At 34.4% G+C, this 11,956-nt stretch overlaps 1 protein-coding gene across 1 annotated transcript; it reads right to left on the reverse strand.

The window, feature by feature from the left end:
* Window positions 1-5,821: 5,821 nt before the first annotated feature.
* Window positions 5,822-7,724, reverse strand: LOC130990746 (protein BIG GRAIN 1-like B). The gene has a single exon (XM_057914977.1). The coding sequence runs from the start codon at window positions 7,288-7,290 to the stop codon at window positions 6,019-6,021; it is 1,272 nt and encodes a 423-aa protein (XP_057770960.1). The 5' UTR covers window positions 7,291-7,724; the 3' UTR covers window positions 5,822-6,018.
* Window positions 7,725-11,956: the final 4,232 nt, after the last annotated feature.

Below are 11,956 nucleotides of genomic sequence, written 5' to 3' on the forward strand. Positions count from 1 at the left end.
ATTGAAATTTTGACTTTTTAATATAGTATAGATACGACAATTCAAAATAGGCATTACATAAGAGTTTTGAAGAAAGAGGCATTGCATATATATAAGGGTCAAGTACATTTTTTTTTTTAGATTTAATCTAAATTAATCCTTTAGGTTGGTAAATTATAAACATTTCATTGACACTTATGTTATCTTTTGGACAAACGGACTTATTGAGATGGTGATTTGAAAAGACAAAAATATTAATGAAATATTTGCAAATTTGATTGTGATGGGTGGAGAGTTTCATTATGGGGCGGGCTACCTGAATATAGAGGCGGATCCAAAATTTTAGATTTAAGGTGCGATAAATAAATACATAATTATAAAAAAGATCTAGGTCATGCACGATGCCTTCTCCACCGACAACTTGTTCTATGTCCGTGTTTGTAATGAGAAAAACAAAAACAAAAAAAAGCTAAAAGGGATCTAGGATTAAAGAAAGATTATTTAAAATTGGAGGGTATAAAATACCAAAAATATCACTAATTACTAAATATTACTATATGATATAATAACTTTTTTTTGTACAGTCGTACCAAGCTCAGGCTGCCAAATATAAATGCTAAATATGTCAATTAAGTCGTGCTTTATTTTATGGAGTTGGATTCAAACTCATATTTAGCAACAAGTATTTTCAGCCCATCGATTTCAAAGGAATTATAATATTAGTGTATGTTATGTATATAAGCATTAGTCTAATTATATGTATGTATGTGTGGCTGATTGGGGAACTTAGTTGCGATCATGAGATGATGCGGAGTTTAGATTATAGTAATCAAGAGAGCACAACTCTTTTTAGTTGTTGACTAAATTGAAGCCTTGTACATATCTCTAATCATGAGCAAAATCTTCTTTATAATTTTAAAATTAGTTCGCAATTAGTGGGTAAATATTGCTTAATTGAGTGCTTTCTGAGTCATGCAAGAAGCCTAAAAGTACTACTTCAATTGCACTCCACATCCTATCCTACTTTTCGTGTTTTAATTATGTTATTTTGTCATAATATTATTAGATAATAGTAACTTGAATTTGAGCTCAGAGCTCTAGGTCGTAGTCTGTTCAATATACCTTCATTTTTATTTTTATTTTTAATTTTGTAGGTATTTATTAGTATTTCACACAGAAGAGAAAAGGTCAATGTTTCCACGTGAAGCTCTCAGATAAACTTAATGAGTGATTAGAGAAACAATATTGTTTTTGCAGCAAACATTGACCATTTGGAAACTGTTCAAACGCAATATTGACCTCAACGTAGGAATCCAATCTCAAATATATTTTGAGCACTTATATCATCCCCTTCTTATATACACATAAACAGTTTTTATATGATCCCCTTTCTATATATATATACAATACATACACATACGGGTGCGGTTATAGTGAGAACCACATTTATCGTGAGAACATAAGAACCATTAAAATCAATGCATCTACTATATAAATTAATGCATTCGCTATTAAATTTAATGCATCCGAAAGTAATAAATTTTTTGCTCCCTTCAGAATTCGAACCCAGGATCTGCATTCATCCACCAAGATGATGCATCCACCGTAGATCTTGATGATCGAATGGCTTAAAATGGTTCTTTGTTCTAATTTTATTTAGTGGTTCTTATTTGAACCTCTTTATTTGAACCTCTCCCCACACACACACACACACACATATATATATATATATATATATATATATATATATATATATATATCATAACAACTAGCAATTTTAATGTAGCTGTATATTTTTGAGTTTTCTCTGTTTATGATAATTTCTTCATTAATTTATGTTTTTAATCAACTTATAACAAATGTTGCAAATAAAAAGTGTTTGAACTAAATAAGAATCAAATATTGGGATTCCATTACACTACATCAAAAACCATGTTTCAAACAAAAGATCCCACGTGCATTCAATGCCTTAGCTTCTAACAAGACTAAGCAAAAAGTACAATAATACGTAACAAAATAGTAGGTGTAAAAAGAAATAACAAGAAAAAGATTAAGCCTAATGTGAACATAAAATGAGTTTAGCATGCAATGGGCCCTACCTCTATTACTTTTGATTATTAAAGACAACCCAAAAAATTATTAACTTTGGGTAGGGGTCCTCATAAAATTTCAATATTTGAGCCTAAGGAAGCTGCATGCGTAAAGTCTAGAGCCCAACTTTTGATTAATTATTTCACATGAAAAAAAAAGAAGAAGATATATTTATATACATGGATGGTAGGATTAGGGTACTAACCATTTTAGTTAAATTAAACTATAAACTACGGTTGTGAATACATAATGAATTTTGCTATGGAAAATGATGAATCAACAAAATAGAATCTTCGCTATCTATAAAATTTGAACCCAGAGCCATGAGAGAGAGAAGTGTTATGCTACATATTTTATGTGAGCACCGCTTAGGTTAAGTGTTATTTTTTTGTTTTATACATTTATTTTGAATTTAATACCTATAAATTAAATAAAAATCAAAACTCAATTTGTTCATTTTCCATTTAACTTCAAATAATTACTAAAAAGAACAAATCAGACTTTATTTTTTTATTTAATTTATACAATTTATGAGGTATTAGAATCAAATATATAAAACAAAAAGATAATGATAAAATGCGGAGTAAACACGAACGGTGCTCACATAAGGTATGTAACATAATGTTTCTCAATAAATACATAAATAAATATATTTATATAATATATATATATATATATATATATAGTAAGTATTTATTTAATTTTCTTTGAAATAATGTAAACATCGTACTTTGACACCTACATCCATCCAACTTTGTTGGTTGAATTTTAGAGCATTCTAATTAAAGCCTATAGCACACTTTTATTAGGAAATTGTTCGTAGGTTAGGCTTTTCCTTTTTCTTTAGTTCAAGAGCTGTAGAATCTTGGCGTTGGCATTAATATGTTAGTTGTGTTATGTATTGTTAATCACTATTTATTATGATAACTTCATCACGATTTCAACTCTGTTATGATTCTGTGGTCCTCATACCAACAATTAATTTCTTCTACAATTATCATTAATCATTAATTTTTTGTTCACTTTGTTGGTGATGTATGAAAACTATGAAAGTTACTCAGTGTAAGAACAAGAGTAATCTCGATCGTGAATTCAAATTCAAGTCTATCACACCAAATCTAGTAGTTTAATTTGTCGACAATTAAAAGATTCCACATAAATTGCACTCACGCATAGTAAGAGTAGTACAAATTAATTATATTTTGCATGGGATTGTTAAAGTTTAATTATCTTTCATATGTATTAATAATTACATTATTCTTGATAACTACATTATTATCTTTAGTGTGTTCAGTGTCCTTAAAAAAATTAATTAGGTATTCATGGCTCTCTTCCTTCTTCTTTTTCTTCAAATAATTACTATTTGGTCTAAGATTCTTACTACTATTTCACAAAACAATAGTCCAAATGTCTAAATATCCATAGTTAATAAATCTTTCGATCATTAGTTTTCCTGACAGTTGTACAAATAATCTATCATAAGCAACATGGAAATTAAATTGATTTTATATTTCATACCATGATTATGTATAACTTATGCTACATTTGTTGTACTCTGTGTGTGTATATATATAGTAATTGGTTATCATAAGAACTGCATTTATCATGAGAACGTGAACATCGCACTGTACATGTAAAATTATTGTATTGTATTTACAGAGAATTTTATTGCACTAAAAACAAGTTTCATTCCCTTTAAAATTTGAACTCAGATAATGTATTAATCCATCAAAACGATATATTCATCACAAATCTTCACCATGGAATTATTTTCAGCCCTTGGGGCAACATTAATTGAATGCCAAATTACTAAGACCCAAATAGAATACAAGACAATAATGCATGAGGGCAACATTCACTCAACATTGTATACCAAATTACTACAGACATATTAACATAGAGTTTTGATACTCAATTATATATAATGAGTTTGGTGGCGAAGTAGTGGAAATATTGAGGAAAAAAGTGACAACCCAATCAATAATAGATGATTTAGTGCTTACTAACTGTAAAAATTTAAATTAACAATAGCAGTTGTGTAATTGGTTTCCGTTTATCTTAAAACATTATCATTTCTATCTTCTGACTAATTTGCCCAACCAACAAAGATCCAACCATAGATCTCATGTCCCAATCTTTTGGCGACAAACATACATCATCGATTATTCATTTTCTCTCTTCTTTATCTTCACAACTTACCTCTTCTCACCACTACCACCAACGCAAATTAAACACATCTAAAGATCCTCGTATTTTGATTTTTCTATTTCGATAGATTCATGTACAATTTTTTTTGTTTTATTGGATTCTTTCAGTTCTATATTTTATATATCAAATCCATTTTTAATGGATTTATCCGTTAACTTTTCCATTAAATCTCCCTTCAAATAAAAAAACCTTTACAGTTAAATCTATTCCATGTTATTAATCCAACGTCCTCTGATGCATGTGGCGTACTGTTTTAGAGTTTATGATTTAGGGTTTAGCATCACCCAAAGAGTATCGCGGGCAAACCCATCGTGGGCATGCATATTGTGCCCAGCATGATGTGGCAATTGTAATTATAGTAAGATAATTTTAATTAGAGTAAGATTTATTAATTATCTTTCCTAATTAAAATTGTCACATCAATGGTGGGCACGTTATGCTTGCCCACGGTGGGTAGGTGATCGATTCTGATGTTGATAATGTGGAATATATAAAGTTAATGTGTTTGGTAAATTTATTAGAAAATTAAGAATCCAAAAATATGAAATAAATTAAAAGGAATCTAATAAAATGAAGAAGAAAAAAATGTATAAAAAATTAAAGTACTAGGTAAATGTGAGATGCCTTAAATTGGAGTAATTAATTACTCCTATAAAATTATTTGTAAGAGTGAGTGATCGTCTTAATTTCCTAATTTCAGATTTAAAAAAATAATTATAAAACTGTGAGAAAATAGTATCTAAAATCATGGCACAAAATTCAATACTTGAGCACATAAATCTTGAAACGATAGATTTCAGAACGCCAACTTGTGCTGGCAGATATTTATGGTGAAAATTGCTAGCCAAAAATAAAATACAGTAGACCCCACAATTCAAGAAAATTAAAAGTAAAAGCTTCTCTCTCTATCACTCTCTCACTAAAACAGAGCATTTGCATTTGCATTTTGCCTTTGCTTTAACCTCTCCATCATCTTGTCCACCTCAGAATCTTCACCTTTACTTTTTCCCCGGCATGCTGCACTCCCTTCATTTTCCATAGGGAAAAAAAATCTCCACGCCCAAAAATTACCACAAACATAATTGAACAACAATTTTATTTGAGGATTTATTATAATTTATAGCTTATAATGTTTCAAATTTTGAGAGATTATTTATCATGGCTACAATCACGTTAAATTTGTGATAATAATTTTTTTTTGTCGAAATTACACTTGAAATGATTATCAATCACTATAAAATCGGAGTCTAAAATAATCTAAACTAAAAGTAATTTTTAATGGTATAGGTAGCTCATTGACAATGGTCTAGTGACAATGAACTATCTATCATTGAAAATCTCATTTAAATATAACATACATTAGTTGTGGTTTCATGGCAATATATAGTTGTTTTGGATGTAATTTTAACAAAGAACAAATACTGATTGTGGCTTATTAATTAAATAATTTTTTAAAGTTTAAGACATACAAGAAATAAATTAAAATTGAAGATATAAATTAAAAAAATCCTAAAAAGTTTAGATTATAAACTACAATTAACAATTTATTTGAATTCACATTTTATTTACCACCACCAAAGAAACACACTATAAAGAAAATAATGCACGAAAATTGATTACAGTCAGATGCTAAGAGAGAAATTTCATTTCTCTTCATGTAAACCCCCAAACCAATAACTTGCTAATAAAAAATACAAAAATAAAAATTACAAAATACTCTTAATTAATTAACCATTTAGTTTAGTAAATTAATCCGTTGGCTGTGGAATCGAGCCGCGTCGTCTCGTAAACCGGCAATTCCTCTCTGTACCTCTCCATCCCAATTGCTGAGAGATTATCGAGCTCGAACAAATCCGAACTTGCGTAACTTGCGGCATCGTCTTCTTCTTCTTCATCATCGTCGTCGAAATCTCGATCGAAAACCTCGTGTTTGACGTGAGGTTTTCTCGATTTTTCAAATGGAAGGTTTTTCCTCTGATAATTCCTCAGTAAATCCCTCGCCACCTCCTCGACTCGTCGGTTTTTATCCATCACATGCGCCATGAGCTCTTCGTTGATGACGTTTCTGATGCTGTTTATGTTGCTGTAATTCTTCGCGGCGTCGCAATTTGATGTCTGTTTTTTGTTGTTGTTGTTGATTTCTGATGAGTGTAGTGATTTGTGGCCGCATGGCTGGCAATCCTCGTCGACAATCACGCTCACGGGGGAGAATCTCACCGATCTCTTCGCTCCGGCGGAGTGGTTCCCCCTCGACGACGGCGTTTTGCTGAGGCACGACCGCGAGAACGAGGACGCCGACGAGCATGTAGACGCGTTCGTGGATTTCAGCGACGGCGACTGATCGTCACCGATTTTGCTCTTCTTCATGTTTCCGCCGGCGAAGAGCGAGTTCAGGAATCCGGCGAGTTTGCCGCCAGGAGATATCGGCTGCTTCACCTTCTTCAAGTCACCGTATATTTTCAGCGCTCGCAGCTTCGTCTTCGAGAATCCGCCTTCGATTTTAGGTTTCAGCTCCAATTCGCGGCGATTTCCGCCGGATTTCTCCTTCTCGAACCCCGTCCGTATCGGCTTCGGCCGCTGCACCTGGAACGACTCCGCCTCCGACGAGGAGAAGAATCCGGCGGCGCCAGCGTAGCTCGAATCGGAGGAGCTCCAGCTGGAACTCTCCCGATCTTTGCGCGGCTTCTTCACCTGAAAATCGGTGACGGAATTCCTCCGACCGACGGCCTTCTCGCTCACCTTCTTCTCCATCCATTTCTCGATCATGCAAGCGCGCTGGAAATTCGCCATCTCCTCATCACTCTTAAACACGCCGCGGCGCATGTTAGCGCCTTCGGCGCCGCAGCTGTTCTTCCTCATTCCTTCGCCATAGATCACCATCTCGTCGTCTCCTTGATCGATGGAACGATAGATCGCATCGAGCAAGCTCGATGAAAACGATGAATAATTCGAATTCGAGGAGGTGAAATGCGAGATTTCGGTCTCCCTTCTGTAACCACACCTCTCCACCATGATCGTTTATATACACAAAATTTGAGCGAAGAAATCAGAAAAAGGAAAATTAGAGAAGGAGAACTTTATTGTCTGCTTGGAGAGAGCCAAAAGCTGCAGAGAGAGAGAGCTGCAATGGAAGGCAAACAAAATCATGCGATGGAAAGAGACAAAGAAAGGTACAGTTGTGGTTACACAGACAACACACAGTTGGGGTGCATATTGTGCTGAGCTAAAACAGTTGAAACAAGGGCACTCATTTGATGTGGGGAAGGAGAAGGAGTGGCGCAGCTTGTACTCAAAGCTTGCAAGCACGCTTATGAGAGAGAGAGAGAGAAAGAGAGGGAGAGAATTTTAGAGAGAGACAGAGAGAGAGTTCTGTTTTGTGTAGTTTTTTTGCAGTCTTATGGTAGTGCTTTATATTGGAGTTGGGCTGGCCAGTGTATCTTCCATTTCAATTTAGTAAATAGTGTCATTTATTGGTATCTTATATATATATATTACATAGATTTGAGAAAATGGGTTATTGCCGTAAAATACATCAAGTTTGCTAATTTTCTGGTTTATATCATCACCTTTTTATTTTTGCCAAAAAATACATGAATTTATAATTTATTCGCAAAAATCCCACGATGAGTAACTCCGACGAAATCGAAACTTATGTGTCATTTACGTGGCTTATATGGCACCAACGTGGCATTTAAGAGTGATGATGTGTTGCCACATATCCCCCCACCACCCCCACCCCCACCCCCACCCAAAGACTGTCTCCCTCCCCCCTAACCCACTCGACAGTCCCCCTCCTCCCTCCTCCCACCCCACCCCACCAACCGACCGTCCTCCTCAAAGGTTTCGGGGGCGGAGAAGAGGGATATGATAGCCGCGGCGGATATCGAGGGTTTCGGGGGCGGCAAATTTCAAGGGTTTCGGGGATAAATGTGGTGGATTTCGGGGGTGGCGGCTGCTGCCGGTGGCGGAGGCGGTGGCGCTGTTGGGTCTGTGACAGAGAGGGGACTCTGTTCGCGGAGGAGGGGCGGTCGCAGCTGAACGAGGACCGCGGCGGCTGCTGTTGCGGTGGCGGAGGCGGTTGCGTTGTTGGGTCGGCGGGGGAGGGAGGGCTCTGTTGGTGGAGCGAGAGGTGGCCGCTGGTGCCTGCGCGGCGGCGGGTTGAATTGAAGAAGATGAAGCCATAGTTGCTGATTTGAGCTCGTTTTTACGGTTTTTGCGGTTGGTGAGAGAGAGAGAGAGAGGTTGTGTGAGAGAGAGAGAGAGAGACAGGGGATGGTTAAGGGATGAGAAGACGGCAGCGGCGGCGATGCTACCGTCGCCGAAGAAGGAAGAATAGGGAGGGGCTGTGCTTGGGTGTGTGCGTGTCTGTGAGAGAGAGAAAAATGTGTGCATGTGTGATTTGGCAATTCCGATAGCCACGTTGGCAATTCGACTGCCACCTCATATTAATTTGGGCAAAATTATAAATGATGGGACAATTAAGAACAAATTGTAAATTCATGTATTTTTTGGCCAAAAAAAAGGTGATGATATAAACTAGAAAATTAGCAAACTTGATGTATTTTAAGGCAATAACCCCTTGAGAAAATAATGCCTTTGATTTTTATTTTTTTAGGGAAATGCCTTTGATGGATATTACTCAATTTTTTTATTTAGGTTTGGATATTACTCAAGTTAAGATGCACACTTTGCTCTATATAATATTTTGCAGTTTCTTGCAGCAGTTAGTATATGCAATTAAATAAAAATGTTACACATGCAGTTAGGTATTCAGTGGGTCATCCCAAAAAGTTCTCATCTTTTTCTCTATAATACTCCCTCCGTCTCACGAAGCATGACACAATTTTCTTTTTGATTTGTCCCACGAAGCATGACACGTTTCTAAAAATGACAAAAAAATTATCCTTTATTCACTTTTTCACTTTTTCACCTACCACTTAACACACAAAATATCAATTTCTTAATTCTCGTGTCGAAAAGAACTGTGTCATGTTTCATGGGACAGAGGGAATATAAAATAAGAATTATTTTTAATTCTTAGATCATCAAAATCTACGATTGATTCATCATTTTATTCAATGAATTCGAGATACTGAGTTTGAATCTCATTGAGAGCGAAAATTAATTTTCGAAATTCAGACATTTACACATAATTTTTCAAAGATTAAATCCCAACCGTTAAGTTATGAATAGATCAATGATATAAATTTGTTCCTATTTTATACTTAAAGAGTGGTTTACAACCTAATTAATCACTATATATATAGATATACACACTAATACTCCTTCCGCCCCGCAAAGTTTGAGCAGTATTTCATTTTGGATTATCCCGCGAAGTTTGAGCACTTTCCTTATATGACAATTTTTTTTCCTTTTATTCACCTTTTTACTTTTTCATGTACCACACTTTAACACACAAAATACTAATTCCTTAAAACATGTATCGAAAATAAATTGCTCAAGTTTCGCGGGACGGAGGGAGTATTTCATTTGTTCACTGTCAAAATAAGATTCTTTAGTACCATATATTAGAGTAGGGATGTTAATTAGGCCAGCCCATCGGATTTTCGGGCTAGCCCTATCGAGTTTCGGGTTAATCGGGTGCGGGCTAATCAGGCTGGAGATTTTTTCGGGTTGTAAATCTTCAACCCTAACCCTAACCCTAAACGTTCGGGTTTCAGGCTAGCCCATCGAGCTATTCAAGTTAAAGGCGTAAAAATAAAATTATCATTTGTATTTTATTATTCTTAATGATCTAATGTATAATGTATAAAATATACATAAATATTAAAGAGATAAATTATATAGCAAAGCATGAAATGCAAAAATACAATATATTCAAGATTACATAACATATAAAATATTTTTTTAGACTATATAAAATAAGTTAATAACAATAAAATATTCAACTTTGTTAAGAAAATAAAAATAAAATATTCAACAATAGTTTGAAATTAAAGAAAAAAAAGCATCTAAAAAAAATCTCAAACCCTAAAAGCCTAAACTCTAATGTATTTTAAAATTCAATTTAAAAAAAAATCAGTAGCCCAACGGGTTGGCCCGACAACCCGACAGGCTGGCCCGCTTCAACCCGTCAGCCTGAACGGGCTAACCCGATTAGCCCGATTTATAATCGAGTTACGATTTTTCAACCCTAATCCTCTAATTTTGTCGGGTTATTCGGATTGGTCCACGAGTTTCGGGCTTGATTGACATCCCTATATTTAAGGTCAATTATGAATGGTGAGGTCATGAATTCGAATTATATTGATATTTTTAACAACAATATCACTAGCGGTATACTATATTTTTAGTATCGATAAAATAGAACACTAAATTAGTGTGAGTAGATCCTATATGGCTATGTAATTTTATTTTTATATTGATCTAAATATTATTATATACTCCCTCCGTTCACGAAAGAACTTCCTATCTTTCCTTTTTGGGACGTCCACAAAAGAACTTCCTACCTATTTTTGGACTATACCCCACCATTTATAATCCTCTTACTTTTCACTTTTCACAATTCTCAATATTAATTATAACACATTTTCACGACTCCCAATATACTCAACTACCTTTTATCCACTCTCAATACACTCAATAATATTTTTTCTTAAAGCCCGTGTCACTCCCTCCTAGGAAGTTCTTTCATGGACGGAGGGAGTAATATTTAGTGTGGATATGAATAACTGAAATAAAAACATAATGAAAACGATTCATGATGATCTTAAGGGTTCGGAATCCTTGTGTGGTGATCTTTGAGAAGTTTTTGAACATATTCCTAGACGTTTTTTTTTTTCTGTCGCGTTGAGAAGGAGGCTAATCGAGCGGCTCATGCTTTAGCTTTTTCTCCTTTAGTTTCTCATAAGTTTTATGATGCGGAAATCTGAATTTTTTTCATGGCTTCGGAACATTGTTCTTGCTGATTTGAGTTAATAATATTTTTTATATAGCCCCCCTCCAAAAAAAAGGAATAATGAAAACGTTTAAAGATTTTTTTGTTTTATTTCTAAATGGAGCATTCAGCAGACTATTCGAGTTAGTAATCCTTTAAATGGGGTAAGCATTTGAGTTGGGCCTTAGATTAGCTATCTTGTGATCTAAAAACTATTAGCTCGTGTAAATGAGCTACAAATTGTTCGATTTTTTTAATTCTATAAATAATGATTCGCGTGACCTCTATATCAATTTATGTTCGTAGAAGTAGCACGGTCATTCTACCAACTTATATAGATATAATTATATATAACATAATATGTAGTTTCCGTGCAATTTTGATAGTTCACATTATTTATTTTTATATATTTAAAAATAGAATTAATATTATTTAAAAATATAATTTTGTGATGATTTGGCTTTAAATTTGACGGCGGTCCCCACGTACCAACACGAATCTCGCTTAATTTTAAAGTTTATTTTACATGGTCACTAAAAAAGAAAATGCATATTATTGGTATGAGTAACATATATCGGATCATTTAAACGTTCATCGAATATGCAGTCTCATTGTTGCATATTCTTAGAATCTCTCTATTTATTGTGTGTTTTGATTAGTTCATGTAGTTCTCCACTTCGAAACAATATTAACAAGAGACGCGATCTTTGTCTGTGTATCGTGCACCAGTAATCACTTTCAATTTATTTGTGTTCGGGCTTCACAAATTTATATGTAATT

This window comes from Salvia miltiorrhiza, chromosome 1 (assembly GCF_028751815.1).
Source record: "Salvia miltiorrhiza cultivar Shanhuang (shh) chromosome 1, IMPLAD_Smil_shh, whole genome shotgun sequence".
NCBI lineage: Eukaryota > Viridiplantae > Streptophyta > Magnoliopsida > Lamiales > Lamiaceae > Salvia > Salvia miltiorrhiza.

Bases quoted from the DNA above. Each gene is read 5' to 3' on its own strand.
- LOC130990746 (XM_057914977.1), bottom strand. From the start codon at position 7,290: ATGGTGGAGAGGTGTGGTTACAGAAGGGAGACCGAAATCTCGCATTTC.